The sequence below is a fragment of the Martes martes genome (genome assembly GCF_963455335.1).
Source record: "Martes martes genome assembly, chromosome: 6".
Classification (NCBI taxonomy): Eukaryota; Metazoa; Chordata; class Mammalia; order Carnivora; family Mustelidae; genus Martes; species Martes martes.
In genome coordinates, this window is record NC_137893.1 from 67,607,423 (window position 1) to 67,622,175 (window position 14,753).

Below are 14,753 nucleotides of genomic sequence, written 5' to 3' on the forward strand. Positions count from 1 at the left end.
CACTCAAATAGAAATCATTTCAATGTAAAGGGGTTGATTCCATTTTTTTGACATTTCTTGTAATGATGAATGTCAAAATAAGAAAACCCCAAAACCGTAAGTCATGCTGATGTTCTGGAAAGAGTTTTGGACTTGGAGTCAGAAGACCTGTGTGAAGTCCCAACTCAGCCGTTTACTAGCCATGGCATCATGGGCATGTCGTTAACAGTTCCAAGGGTCCCTCTGCGCATGTCTGTTCTTCCAAATCTAATGATGCTGAGGGAGAAAGGCTTTACAATCTTTATAAAACCAAAACCCTTAAGTCATCAACACTTGACACAAACTTCAAGTTTCCTGTGTTTTAACCCAGAAGTGCCCCTCTTTGATGGCCTACCAAACCACTCCACAGAGCAGGAGCACCATTTCACTCTGACCAGATGATACCCCTCAGGTGGAGAGTTCCATGTACAATGTGGGGGGAGATGGGGGAGATGGGAAGTGAAGGGCATTCTTTCTTTTCCTCAAAATCACCCCATATTCTCACCACAAATTCAGTAGCTAAGTTTGAGCCAAGAAGCCAGAAAACCACACCAGATTTCTGATTTTCAAACCTGGCTGCACATTGCAACACCAGGAACTTTAAAAAAAAAAAATTTTGTTTTTAAACGTTGAGCTCCATAGTCCTAAAATAATGCCAGAGGAAACTATGATTTACAAATGCTGGGTTTCACTTTGTAAAAGGTCATATGAAGCATCTTGCATAATAACCTCATTCTAATGTTAAACATAAAAACATATTCCCCTTCACCTACACTACATTAAAAATAAATATTCCTTCTTGAGGATACACAGACAACTAGATCCGCCACCCCCGTCTGCCGGGACTGCACCTGCATTAGCTCTGAAAGTTTCATGTCCTGGGCTATCCCAGGGTCTCAGGAAAACAGGGATAGTTGGTCAATGTCACACACACACACACACACACACACACGCACACACACATGCACACACACATGTGCACAAACCTTTAAGTAACCCTCAGTGTGTCAGAACAAAGTACAGATCAACAGTGGCACTCTCCTGAAGCAGCACCACTAAAATGACATTATTCACTCAGGTATGTACATGGTCTCGCTTATAGACCTCTGACACCACTGGGATCCATAAGTCCAAGTCCAAGCAATGGCATGGGTGACATCATGCTATCATCCATTTTGTTGGAGTCCACACTTTGATAACCAGCATTTAAAAAAATAACTACTTGGAAGCCCCTGCCTCCTAACTGTTATTCGTCTAGTCAGAAAATTTTTGAAGAATAATATCTCTATCATTTGACAGACCTTTTTAAAACTTTTATGGTTTTGTATTTTTTTCATTGCATTGTGATGCCATGTAAAATTAAATAATTTTACTTTATTTAAGATAATATACCACGAAATTATGCAATGGTTGTGTCTGCTTGTAAATTAAAGACTTGGTTATCACCTTTTCTTTTAAATGAAATATTTTTAGAAACAAATTAACTTGAAAATGGCACATAATTCACCAGAACATAGATTGGTCTATATTTCAAAACCAAGCTCGTCATAGAAGTATTTTCTAGAACCACATGATGATACACAAATGCACTCTCTTCTGTTGCTTCATAGAAACATGAGATTCTAAGATCAAGTCGTGATCATACAAGATATTAAAGAGTAAGACCAATCTGCATAATACACACTTGGTGGGTTCCCATGTCTCCTCACTTGTGACATGGCTAGTGGTCTGTGGGAGGAACAGCTTGAGCCACAGTTGGCAGTAGTGTAGGAGTGTGAGGGAAGACTTCCCCCTGACTTCTGTTCCACACACTAATGCATCAGTGCCATAGAGACACAAATAGTGAGTTAGGAGCAGAGGCCACACAAACTCTTTCGCGTTGAGAAAGCAGAATCTCAGAGCGATTGCCACCGATCTTGTGCATTCTTCACTCTGCAAAGAACTAAGGCGCTCCAAGAAAGCACAGGACTGTGGCTGCCGTCCCCAAAATGAACAAGAGGTGTGCTGGTAACACACCTTCTCCTGTTACGCTTCTGACATTCAACACTATATGCACTCTCTAAGCATTTCTGGAATAAAATGAAATAAAGACAGTGTACAAAATTGTTTAGATTGTTGAAAACACTTGGCATGATTTAAATGCCCTAGTCTTCCTGCCACTAGCTTTCCAAACAGACAACCGACACAGACCTCAAAATGTGACATCATTAAGCAGGAATGGAATAATATTTCCAAAGGTTTTATAGCCTTGGAAGAGAATTCAAAATTCAATTAAAAAATATGTAAATTTTTTACAAAACTCTTTGATTTTTATAATATATTGCCGTTAGTATGATTTTGAGTGGTTTTGCCACAACTTTTTTCAGCAAACTGGAGACTGAATGAGACTTACTGATTGCTCATTTAAGTCCTGGGAGTCTTCCATGGGGTTTTCTCACTTCTCCAGCCACCCCCAAATAGAAGCAGCTTCCTTCAATTAAAAAGTGGACTATCTAAAACAAAAAGATGGAAACAAAGAGGAATAATGAAAAGATTATCTTTTTTTATTTATTTGCAGATTACCAAAGCACACACTGATTTCCACGATAATGGATAATCAACAGGAGCATTATTTTCAAAGAACAATACTCATTAATATTATCTGTATCTTATAGACCCAATGACCTTGAAAATCACACCATGGTACAATGGGAATATGTGAACAGCTACTCAGGACAATTATGGAGACACAGTCTGTAATAAACACTTAGAATACTGTTTCGCTGAGAGAGATGGGTCATTAAGCTATTGGCAGATTAAAAATTAAGAGTCTGTATCAATCGTTCACTTTCTGAAGTGTATGAATTAAGAAAATACAGTATGTATCTTAATATGACAGCTTGCTATAAAGGAAAATTTGTCTAAATCACCAGATGATTATTATCCAGTTTTGAAGAATAGAGCATCATAAAATGCATGCTCAATTTTAAATATAGATTAAAAATAACACTATTACAATAAAGAAGGCATTACAGACATACATGGGGAGGACAATTCATTAATTAACCTTAGTGAGACAATTAGTTAATTATTCAAAAAAGTTCATCTTTACCCCATACCATATATTTAAAAATTTCCAGGCAAACTGAAGTGTAAAATAGCTCTAAGAAAAATAAGCATAATTTCTTTCAATACCCAGACGGAGAAGGATTTTGTAACAGAAACAATGAAATACAAAACAAAAAAGCCAAACAGCCTCTTGAATCCCCTCACACCTACAACAAAAAAAAAAATCATAAAAATTAAAAGATAAGTGAAAATATAAAAAGAAATATCTTTACAAATATCAAACACAATAGGCTAATATCTTTAACATATAAAGAACTCTTAAATGCAAACAGAAACGCTCACACATCCCTACAGAAAAATGGTCCATCATCACAAAACAATGTTCAAACTCATAAACAAATACAATACCATTTAAAATAGTGATGATGCATTTGTGGTCCTTCAAATCCTAATTTTAAAAACAAGAAGAATATAAATTTTTTAAAAATTTGTAAAAAAAATGGTGTTTCTCAAGGACATCAATTAGATATAAACTGCTACACTCAAGGACTATTTAGTGACATCGAAATTCTCTGAAGATATAAGATAAGTATTCCAATAAGTGTTCTGAATTAAGTGTTCTGAAGTGTTCTGAAGAAACCTTGGTTTATTTCCCCAGTTTATTGAAATGCAACATACACAGGTGTTTTGCTCCATTTTACAAACATCCATTCATACACTCCCTACTACAACCAGGCAGACATGGCTTTAATTTCTTCCCTTTTCCACGTTGCACTATTTTCTACAAAAACAAATCTAGGACTTTCCTTATTAGAATACAAATTGTAAAAATTACAAAGGAAATTTAAAATGTATCTTTTAAATTTAAAATGTAAAATGTATCTTGTAAATTGTTTTATGCCTAGAAGACCCAGAGATACAGATTAAAGATTTTTTTTAATCTTAAGAGTTAAAAGTCATAAAATAGGAATGTAACTTGTATGTATGTAAATTGACAGTGTCCATGAGACACTAATTAAGTATACTCCCAAACCAGGAAAGTGTCCCTTTCAAGAACAACACAGTTTTACAGCGTATACGATATGAAGGAGGAAGGGTAGGTATGAGGCACACTGAGAGGTGTGGCAGCATGCATTTGGACTCAGAAAGATAAGCAGGCAGGGAGTTCAAGATGTACAGATGTTATTTTTTGTGTTGGGGTGGACGTGAGAAATGGTGAATGGACAACCTGGGCTCTGCCTCTTCCCTCCCACCTCCTCCCTCTTTCATCTCCCACTCTTCCCGTCTCCTTAAGGTCGGTTCAGGGCATCTAATCTGGGTCATTCAGCCTCATTCTTACAGATCTCTTGCTTGCTCCTCCTGTCCTTGAAGACCTCCATCTGAATCCTCAGCCTGTACACTCTTCCCTCCCCTCGTGACCAAGACCATTCAGGCAGGTTCGCCTTGGGTCTGGGCGCACCACAGTCAGTGCAGGCCGCTAATCCGATGATGCTGACCTTGCTAAGACTGACATCTGCCCGCCTCAGGAGCCCTTCCTCTATCCTCCCAGAGGGCACTGTGGCGGATCATCTCCTTTAGAGGCATTTGTTCCTCACTACCTGGATAACAGACTGGCCAAGTACTCCTAAGGCTGTTATTTTTAAAAAGTACCACAAACCAGGTATCTCTGACCAATAGAAATTTATTCTCTCATAGTTCTGACGGCAAGAGGTCCTAAATTAAGGTGCTGGAAAGTCCATGTTCCTTCTCTAGACTCCAGAAAGGGATCATTCCTTGTCTCTTTCTTGTTTCTAGTGTTGCCCACAGTCCTTGGCATCCTTTGGCTTGTAGATGCATCACTCCAATCTCTGCTTCCACAGTCGATGGTGGAACCCATTCCTCCACTTGGCCTTCTTCTGTGTGTGTGCCTCGGTGTCCAAATTTTCCTATTCCTAAAGTATACCGTCCCTGGGTTCAAACCTACCCTACGCCAGTAAAGCCTCATTCTAACTTGATTCCTTCTGCAAAGACACTACTTCCACAGGTGAGGGGATCAGAATTTGAACATGTTTTAGGGGATCCAGATTCAACCCACGACATAGCTATAGTTACCACACTGAAATGATTTTTAAGATGTCATCAAGGTTTAAGTGTAGTATTTCCAGAAAGGATACCTAACAATTAAACTAAGGATATGGAATTAGGAAAGAGGTTATTGTTTTCTAGAAAGGACCACCATCTCAGGACAATGGTAATAACTCAAGTGAAATTAAAAAATTAAGACTTCAGAAGAGATGTTGGAACATAAGAGAATTAAGCAAAAGCCAGTCTTTTTTTTTCTTTTTGTTAACCCCCCACTGAGAATCCACTTAACGTTCCAGTTGGGGAGCTATTTGCATTAATGTTCCATGTTACAACATAATACTTTGCTTTATGTTTCCTTAAAATTGAGATTGTTACTTAGTTTAACTTCTTTATGGTAACATGAATTTCTTTTTTTGCCAAACACACTAAGGTACTAAAATATTATGAGCCCAGTGATTTTATATTCTTGAACCAAATAAAACTACCTAGGTTAATTGCAGACACAGTATTATTTTACATCATAATTTAGCAATGGTTGTTATGCTAAATCTTTCAACATTTCATTTTCACAAATATATGAGAAAAGGACAAGAAGGCTCTTCAAATCAAGTAAAAGAAGTATTACTTCATAATAAAGATATAAAATTAAGGAATAACAATAACCTCGTGCTGTTTTATGAGGTAATAATCTAGTTCCCAGCTCTCTTTCAAGGCCATTCCCCCAGAAAAAGGTGAATTTAAAAAGGAATAATAATAACCCCACCCAATCCATGTTAGATTTTTTTTTCTCCTGCAGTCAGGTTCTCAATACATAGTAAATGGATGATATCCTTTTCTCCAACTCTGCTTTAGAGAAAGTGAGCTATAAACTCCTGTGTCTTAGAAAGTTATAATTAAAAAAACCAACATCTCCCCTAGTTTAAATACATAAGGAGATTCTGATATCCAGTTATAAAACAATTCTCAGAAACAGAACAGGGCGGATGCCTGGTCCAGGTGGTGCAGACAGCAAAGAGAAAAAGAAGATGTTGAGCGATGTTTGAGAAGTTTGTAGACTTTGCATGATCCAGTTCTCACCCTCTCGACTGATCTTTCTAACCAAACCCTCAGTGAAAAAGAGATTGTACCGGCATGCTTCGGCAGAATAAACATGAACGTAGAGGGGGCGGCTCTCTGCGCCAGGGCTGGCACGGGACAGGGACAGAGGCTGCACACGGGAATACTACAGCTCTGGACGGCGCACACATGGCACAGCCTCCCATGGGTCATTAACGCCAGACCCCTGGGCTTTGTCACAGACTCCTTGCCCACTCCTCTCCAATTCCAGAAGTGATCAAGTGCTCTCAGTACCTCATAGCATTCATTCAAATCTCTCCAGGTTTCTCTCCTCATGGCTGCCACAGTAGTTCAAGTCATCAATGGCCCTCATCCAGACGGGGAGCAAGCGCCTCCTGGGGGTGTCCTTCCTCCAGAGCGGCTCCCTGGACTTGACTTTTCTTTTTTTTTTTTTCCTAGATTTTCTAAAAATTTATTTATTTTTGAGAGAGAAAGAGAGAGAGAGCACAAGTAGGCAGAGCAGTAGGCAGGTGGAGAGGGAGAAGCAGGCTCCCCGCTGAGCAGGGAGCCCAATGCGGGACTCGATCCCAGGATTCTGGGATCACGACCTGAGCCAAAAAAAGACGCTTAACTGACTGAATCACCCAGGTGCCCCACGGACTTGACTTTTTGCAGTGCAGCCAGAGTAATACTTCAGAGTGGAGATCTAATTGGATTCTCTTAAAACAAAGTAGATCTTTACCCTTCCTTTAGGATGAGCCAGAAATTCTTCAGTACTGCAGTACCGAGCAGAATCCCATGCAGGAGAAGCACTAGTTTGCTGCCTTTGCTCCCTGGGGCCACTACCTGTCCCAGGAGGGAGTTCTGAGGGAGAGCTCCACCTTCCTTCTCCTCCTGGCTGCACGCCATTCCCTCATCCTACCACCATGGACACACTCACCACAGCACCTTGCAGCCGACAGAGAGGACTACAGCAGCGTCTCCTGGGAGGACATGTGCACAGTACAGGCTCTGCGATAGTATAAAGGAAGACGGAGTGGGGAAAAGACTACAGCCCCCACCCACATGCCAAATGCCTACAGTATCCTGAGGGAAAGTGGAAGACGACCTTGTACATGGCTGTCCAAACAGGTTTCAACCCCGATACAGACCCCTGACTAGTGGAGGGAGGCATACGGAGAATCCCACCCATAACCACAGACAAGGCCCCCTTTAAACTTAGATGGGGCTTTGAAGAATCTATGTACATGGGCAGAATTTCCTGGGCCAGGGGAGGGTGTTCTTCTATTACATTCTGTCATCCAGAAGAGCTCATCTATTGTTTGACTTACAGGTTTTCAAAGGGCAGGTACATTTTTGCAAACGTATTGTGTACAAAATGACTCTTTGCCCACATGAGGCTATATTATAAATATACTGATCCACAGCCAGCATTTGGCGCCTAACCCACTAGACTGCACAGTTCTTTCCAAGTCACACCAAATTACTTGTATCAAACGATGCATCACAATCCCTTCCTACTGCTTAGGATGGGTGTGTGGGAAAGGATCAGGCTAGTCCTCCTTCAGTGGCAAAATCTCTGGGGCATTAAACTAGGGCATGCTTGGGGTGCCTGGGTGGCTCAGTTGGTTAAGGCTCTGACTCTCAGTTTCGGTTCCTGTCAAGATCTTGGGGTCGTGGGATACGATCCCCGTGTCGGGCTCCATGCTCAGTGTGGAGTCTGCTTGAGATTCTCCCTTTCCCTCTCCCTCTGTCCCTCTGCCTTCTCATGCTCAAAATAAATAAATAAATAAGATCTTAAAAGAAAAAAAAAAAACAAACTTTGGCATTCTTTATAGACATGTGAACAAACTTGGGTCTGCTAGGGAGAGACAGAAGAGAGGTGACCCAGAAAGAGTAGTTGCAAAAGAGAAGATGGCAAGAAAGTCCTGGCAGAATTTAAGGACCTGGATCTTATTACTCCTGAAGCCTCCACTGTTTCTGTGCCCTTCCTGCTGCTTGGCTGTTCAATTCTTCCTTGGATTCCCTGAGCTATCCTCAAGAGTCTTCAATTAAATTCCCTCCCTTATTAAGTATACTGCCTGACATAAAACTAAAATTGTAGAGGAAGTCAAACAACTTACATTATCGTTACATTATTCAGATATTATAGCTGGACTCCAACTGTCAAAAGGGCATCGCTTTCACATCCTGCACATCAGGTCACCTACACTGCCCTCAAAATTTTACGAATGGGTCTGGGAAGCTGAGACAGGCACCAGCTGGTTCCAACAGGTCAAGCAGCACGCCAGAGAGGGAAGCCAACAACACCAAGGACACCTAGCTCCAATTCTACAGCCCACTGTTCAGAGGAGGACATGGGCATTCTTTGACCATGCACGTGACACCCTTCCCTACCTGTGCAAAAGGAAAACAGCAAAGGTGTCCAAGAGACAGATCAGGGTAAGCAGTAATGAGCACTGTGCCTTGCTTCTATCTCCTAAAATGAAACCAAACTAAAAACCAGATGCCAAGCTCCTCTGACCTGTTCTATAGAGCATGAACTTCACAAAATAGTCCATATAAAGCAAAATGTTTAGAAGAATGGGGTTAATTTCTCATGCTAAAATTATAACCAGCTCAATTTCATGCTAATCACCTGGGTCATTAGTGATAGGTTCATTTTGGGGGGCAATCATCTTCCTGGAATTATAAATTATGATCCCTTGATTTTTGACAAGCAAGGTCAGCCAAGTTTGTTTTATGTTGTTTGTGTCTGTACATTGTTGCTGGTGGGCTAATTACCTAGAAAATGCCAACCCAGTAATATAATTGAACAGTCCCAGAGGAACCTCTGAAGGGATTCTGGGCTTGAGCAACTTCTGTTACCCTCCAGATACTCAGGCAGACTCAACAGGCTCACGGGCTGCCTCTGTCGCTCCTCCCAACCTGGATGTCACAATTACCCTGCCGAGCTTTCTGTGTACCCTGGAATGGTTCATCTAGCTCTGCTTGTCCTGCAGCCTGGCAGGAAAACCATTTGAGCCCTTTCTCAGAAATAGTCTGTTTTCTTGGCCATAAGCCTCTCTTCCATACCTGCAAAACTTTCTAGATGAAGAATATATTGACCCTATGTATTACTTAACACACATCTGATGACTTTATGCCTCTCTTGAGGAAAATCTGTTGCACTTTGAGATAATTTAAAAATACATCTCCTAAATTTAGTATTCCCCTCTTGAAACCTGAGAGGTAGAAAAGATAGTTTTGCTAGAGGGAATATAAATTTAGTGATTCCGAATACTTCTGGATAAAGCAGTTCTGCATGTGAGTCCTTGCTTCCTCACTGGATAATGGTATGGCCTTGTGATAGTTCATGAATGTCTCTAAATATCATTCTCTTCATACATAAAATAGGAATAATAATGATACCTATTTTGTATTATGTTGAGATTAAATGAAAACATGTATTTCAAAAATACAACCCATTTGATTACTCATGAGAGAGTGGACAAAGATCTCTGCTTCTTTATTTTGCTTCCTATACAATTAAAACATTTTAACATTTTTACTGTACAGTGAAGTATTATCTATGCAATTTCTTATGGAAATGTAAGGATTTCAAACTCTGCTCTACTAAGAATATTATATTAATCAGTGATCTCCAGAAAGTGCATTAACTGCCTATGTTTAGAGAGTAGCCAAAAGTCACCAGTCTTTGGCCAATTCTCTGAACTTAACATAAGTTTGTAAAAATGAACAATATCTTAATTACATTATTACCATTTAACCCTTTTTAGTTTGTCATTCTATATAATATCAAGGTTGTGGCTGGTTTCTTTAGTGTTGAGAGATTGATGCTGTCAGTAACAGAATTTATACATGGGTGTGGGAAAGAAAGGGAAAATATTTTCAGAAAAGAAGTTTTAAATTGGTAAAAGCAAGGGTGAGGAGCTAGATATTGGTAATAGCAATTGCTATTACTATATTTTGATATCACTAACATGCAAACAAAGGATGACATATGTCACCAAATTGCAGCAACACATCTACTCTGGATTTCTGAAAAACAAGATGAATAGTAATGAAAATTAAGGGGCAACATGAAGGCTGTTGTAGTGATCTAGATAAGAAATCAAGGGAATCTGGACTGATGAGATGGCTGAAAGACACCTGAAAAAAAGGTGGTTATGCAGGATAGCATAAAGACAAATCAATAGGATATAAAAAATATGTGAATATAACTCCTAAGGCAAATATGATTTGCAGGTATCACACGGTGCTGAAAATGTATCATATGGAAAAGTTGAAAGGAAAAGATATTTTTTCTTTGTGTGTTATTGTTTTAGTTGTCATTAATTTCACTTACGGAGATGGGCAGGAAACAAAAGCAAAAGGCAATGTATAAAAAGAAAGTCTGAGAATTCTGTCTCTTTTATTGAAGGAGGGCTAGAAAACTCAGCCCACCATCTGACTCAGCAAGGAAGCTTGTCGTATGATGGAGCCATTAGGAAGAAATAATAATTACTTATTATAAAGAAAATAATTACTTGAGATAAATCAAAACCTCAGTCTTACTCAAATGTAAATTTTAAGTTGTTACTGCCTCTCTGGTATGGAAACCTCAAGCCAAAAAAACTAAAAATCAAGACTGATCCAGAGGCCTGAAATCCCCAGACTCCAGGGGAAGTAAATGCAAAATTATCCCACAGGACAGAAAGGATTCTGAGAGAGAAATTCATCAAAAACAATAAGCTACATAAGGAAACAAAATGCCACAGAAACAGCAACTGCAACAACAGAGAAACTAGGATCCAAAATCTGAGATTATAGGACAATCTGAAAAAGGGAAGTATGCTTAAAACAAAGAGATAGAAGGAATAGAAAAAATATTGAAGGAAACCCCCGCTATGAAAAATAAATACACAAATCTGGAAAAGAACTATAAAAAATGCTTTTTAAAACTACATGCACTGAAATCTTATAAAAGAAATGGATGAGTTAAATAGCAAATTAGATTTAGCTAAAGAAACAATTTGCAAAGTAGAAGATAGAAACTAATAAATAAACAAAAATCCTCAGGAAGTATGTAGCCCCTTGAGTGTAATCAATGGTAACAAAAAACAGTAACAATGCAAACATGTATTTTTCTCTCATATTTTCCATATCACCAATTTCTCAGGAATCAAAGTGTGACAGAGAGTCATCTTTTTTGGGGCAGGGAGGGCGTGCAGAATTCAATATATAACAAAGTAAACATGAGACACACAAAATATGACAATAAATTTGACTTACCTAAAGCCAAATTACTTGCTTGAATTCTATCTATAGTGAATATTAGTCAGGGGTTTAATTATATATGATGCTATCTGCCTTCCTAAAATTTGGGACACTTGAAATTTTTATCTAGAGTTTTAATTAAGGCTAGATCCAAAGTATGAGTACCTTCTTCCCTCTCGATAAATCCCCCTCTGGCATCAGGGAATAAAGGCATTCCACTGACTTCATAACTGCATTCAAAGTAGAATCACATTAACAAAAAACTGCATTATAGTTCTAAAAACCCAAGAACTTCTTAAGGGCTAAAGACATAAGAATCAGAAAATAGTATCTTGAATAAATTTCGTGTTTTTCAATTCTATATTGTGCTTCCTTGTATGTTCTGACTTCAAGAGAAACTTAGAAAAAGAATATGAATGGAATCTATAGGGTCTTATTTCTTTGTCTCTGGATCATAAGGAATATAGAAATAAGTGGGGTTTATTTACAGAGTGATCATATGTGTCTGTAGATAGAATATTTGAAGCTTCTTAGCTCCAGGGAACTGAACCACCTCCTTCTCCTCTTTCCTTCTTTCAGTGTTTCCTTACATATTAGTTCATAGATCTACCTTTCAGAATTTCCACTCTAGTCTACCCACCAGAACCATAAAGCATAAGCTGAATCCTACTTTAATATGTATGGCAGGCTGTTAGATATAAAGAGAGCGCAATCATTCATGTCACCCCTAAATCTTTTTTCCTCAAGTTAAGTACCCCTAGTTAATAAGACCACATCTTTAATAAAAAAAAAAAAGTCCTTGTTTCCCAACAGGGATTATGGGAGAATTCACTCAGCCACAGTTGCTGGGAATGCATAATTGCCTAGGAAATGCATTAAATGGAAGATAGATATGAACTAGGTCATAGTGCATCATTATTTTTAGACCATTCAATTACAAATTGACATTAAATTATTACAGATCAGCATTAATGTATAGCAAATATCACATTCATACCCAGTCAAAAACAAACAGGAAACCCAGTTGGTTGAAATGAAAATTAGTGGCAATAAATTTTCAAGGCAATGAGAACGAACGACCTCAGGATTTTGTTTGTTTGCTGGTTTGCTGAAAACCGAATTATTCTCCAGGAAAATTTAAAAAGAGAAAAGACTAACGTTTAAGCTGCTGAGAGGTTTGGTTTGCCCGGAACTTGGACGTGCCTGGGCTTGTTTGTAGAATCCATGGGTTAGGCTCCCAAGTGCTCTTGGGCCTGAGGAGCCTCCTGGGAAAGAACTCTTCCCAGGAAAGAGCTGGTGAGCCATAAGGCTGGAGCTAAGTCTGAGTCCTAAGTCTCAGGGCTGCAAGCAAAGAACAAGAAAACAAACAAACCAACCAAAAAAAACTGCCCACTAAACTCTGTAGAAGAGGTCGAGGGCAGATGGCATCCCTGTATTATCTGGATTCTCTCTTATAGGGTACTGTGCTGGGGGAAGGGACCGGATACTTTCCTCCTTTGAAGTTACTTGTGGCACCAGCTGTTCAATCAAGGAGAAGTGAGATCTGACCCAGAGAAATACTATTTCCCGTAAATAGGACTCTCACAGCTTGGAGGAAAAAAGGGTGAAGAAAGCTGGGGAAAAAAATTGGTTAAACTAGTAAGATAAAGATCACAATAAATAAGAATTAAAAATGTGAGACGTGAAACTCCAGAAAATGACAGAGAAGCAGAATAATTTGCCCCCTCTTGATCAAACCAAATGATCAATGAGATTGTAGAGATGCGGACACCCATCCTTTTCATACTCCTGATGGGTAGTGTGGTTTCTTCAGGCCAGCGCTTGGCACTCCAGACCCAGCTAGGGCTGCAGTCAAGTTCTAGTTCAAGTCCTGAACAAACTATATTAGCTCCTAAAGAAGCTTCACTGCTTCTCATAGATACTTCTGTGGCTCACACCTGGATGATCCAATTTATTGTTTAGTGCCTTAATTTCTCTTTCATGGTCATGAAAAAATATAGATAGTAAGTTTCTTTTAAAAAAATTAAAGATTTATAAATTCAAACATTATTCACACTCCCTACATCAAGACTGTATCTTGCAAAACCATGGATTCTTATATAATGTATAAATTAATGAGTGAATGGACAAGCAAATGAACAAATAAGTAAATAAGGAAACACACCTAAGGCACATGCCAGGAAACAGATAACTTCAATTTCATGAAGTTGCAGGCTGAATCAGGCAAACAGAATCGTAGATTTCCATGCCTGCCATGACTCAATGTACGGCTTTGGGAAAACCTTGTAATTTCTCCATACTTCAGTTTCTCACCCTATAAAAGGAGTATATTGCTTGAAATTTAATTCCCTCACTGCAGTGAAGGTTTTGATTCAACATTTATAAAATGCTTTTTAGCTTCCCTGATTAATAGGCAAAATACTGTGGTAGTTGCATAATACGCTTTCCAAAAAGTATAAAGGTAACTAGTCAAATCTAATGTAAAATGATACTTGAGAAATAAATACCAGTTATATTTATTACTTCTCCATTCCATTTGCTAAGTCATAAAAATTACTTCTAACAGAAGAAGTATCAAATTAATATTCAAGCCAGCTGAAGTGTTATCATCATAGGTTTACCTATATTGCGGGGGGAGGGGAGTTGTTTTGTTTTTCCAAGCTACCCCACATGTTTATATGGTACAGTCAGGAATGTTGGGCATGGTTTTGAAGGCCTCTAGCGTATTCGTTGGTTTCTGGCATTCTAATGCACTCTACTCTTATAACCATAAAAGTACTCTTGAGTGCTTCTGGAAATATATAACAAATCCTTAATCAATTTAAGAGTGTTTTAACTGCATACATGAAATTTCTTGGGAGGAAAATGTTAGCTATTCTACACACATATAGTACTTAAGTTAGCAAGAGAGTTCCTTCTCAAAGGCACAAAGCAGTTTCCCCATAGTAATATAATTTTCAGTTTTATGTGCATAAGTCCTATTGAATCCCTTAGAATAACAGGAAATTCTGCAGGAAAAAAACCCACAAAAATTGATAGCCATACTTATCCAATGCTAGAGGAATAAGTTAGCTGTTTTGAGTTGGATTACTCTTAAGGCTATAGATAACCATTAAAGGTTAACCAGAATCTTAATTAACCAGAAACTCTAAGACCTGAATATTCTAGAGACAGAATTTTCTACTACATAGAACACTCTAACAATAAAGTCAACTGATTAATACACTTCATTTTAACATTACTTTAGCCAGTTCTTGATTAGCTATTCTGTAGATTTTGATACATTAAATTTCACATTAAACAGATTA

General features: G+C 38.6%; 1 protein-coding gene across 2 annotated transcripts in view; it reads right to left on the bottom strand.

Annotated features, from left to right (window-relative positions):
* EYA4 (EYA transcriptional coactivator and phosphatase 4) overlaps window positions 1-14,753 on the bottom strand; it is a gene marked incomplete at its 5' end in the record, with an annotated part of 266,943 nt that overhangs the window by 236,801 nt on the left and 15,389 nt on the right. Inside the window, one exon of one of the 2 annotated variants that reach the window (XM_080807217.1) lies at window positions 2,411-2,510. In XM_080807217.1, coding sequence (XP_080663343.1) covers window positions 2,411-2,443 — 33 coding nt within the window. Of the gene's footprint in view, window positions 1-2,410; window positions 2,511-14,753 lie in introns of those variants that run through there. The other variant, XM_080807216.1, reaches the window with a different exon arrangement.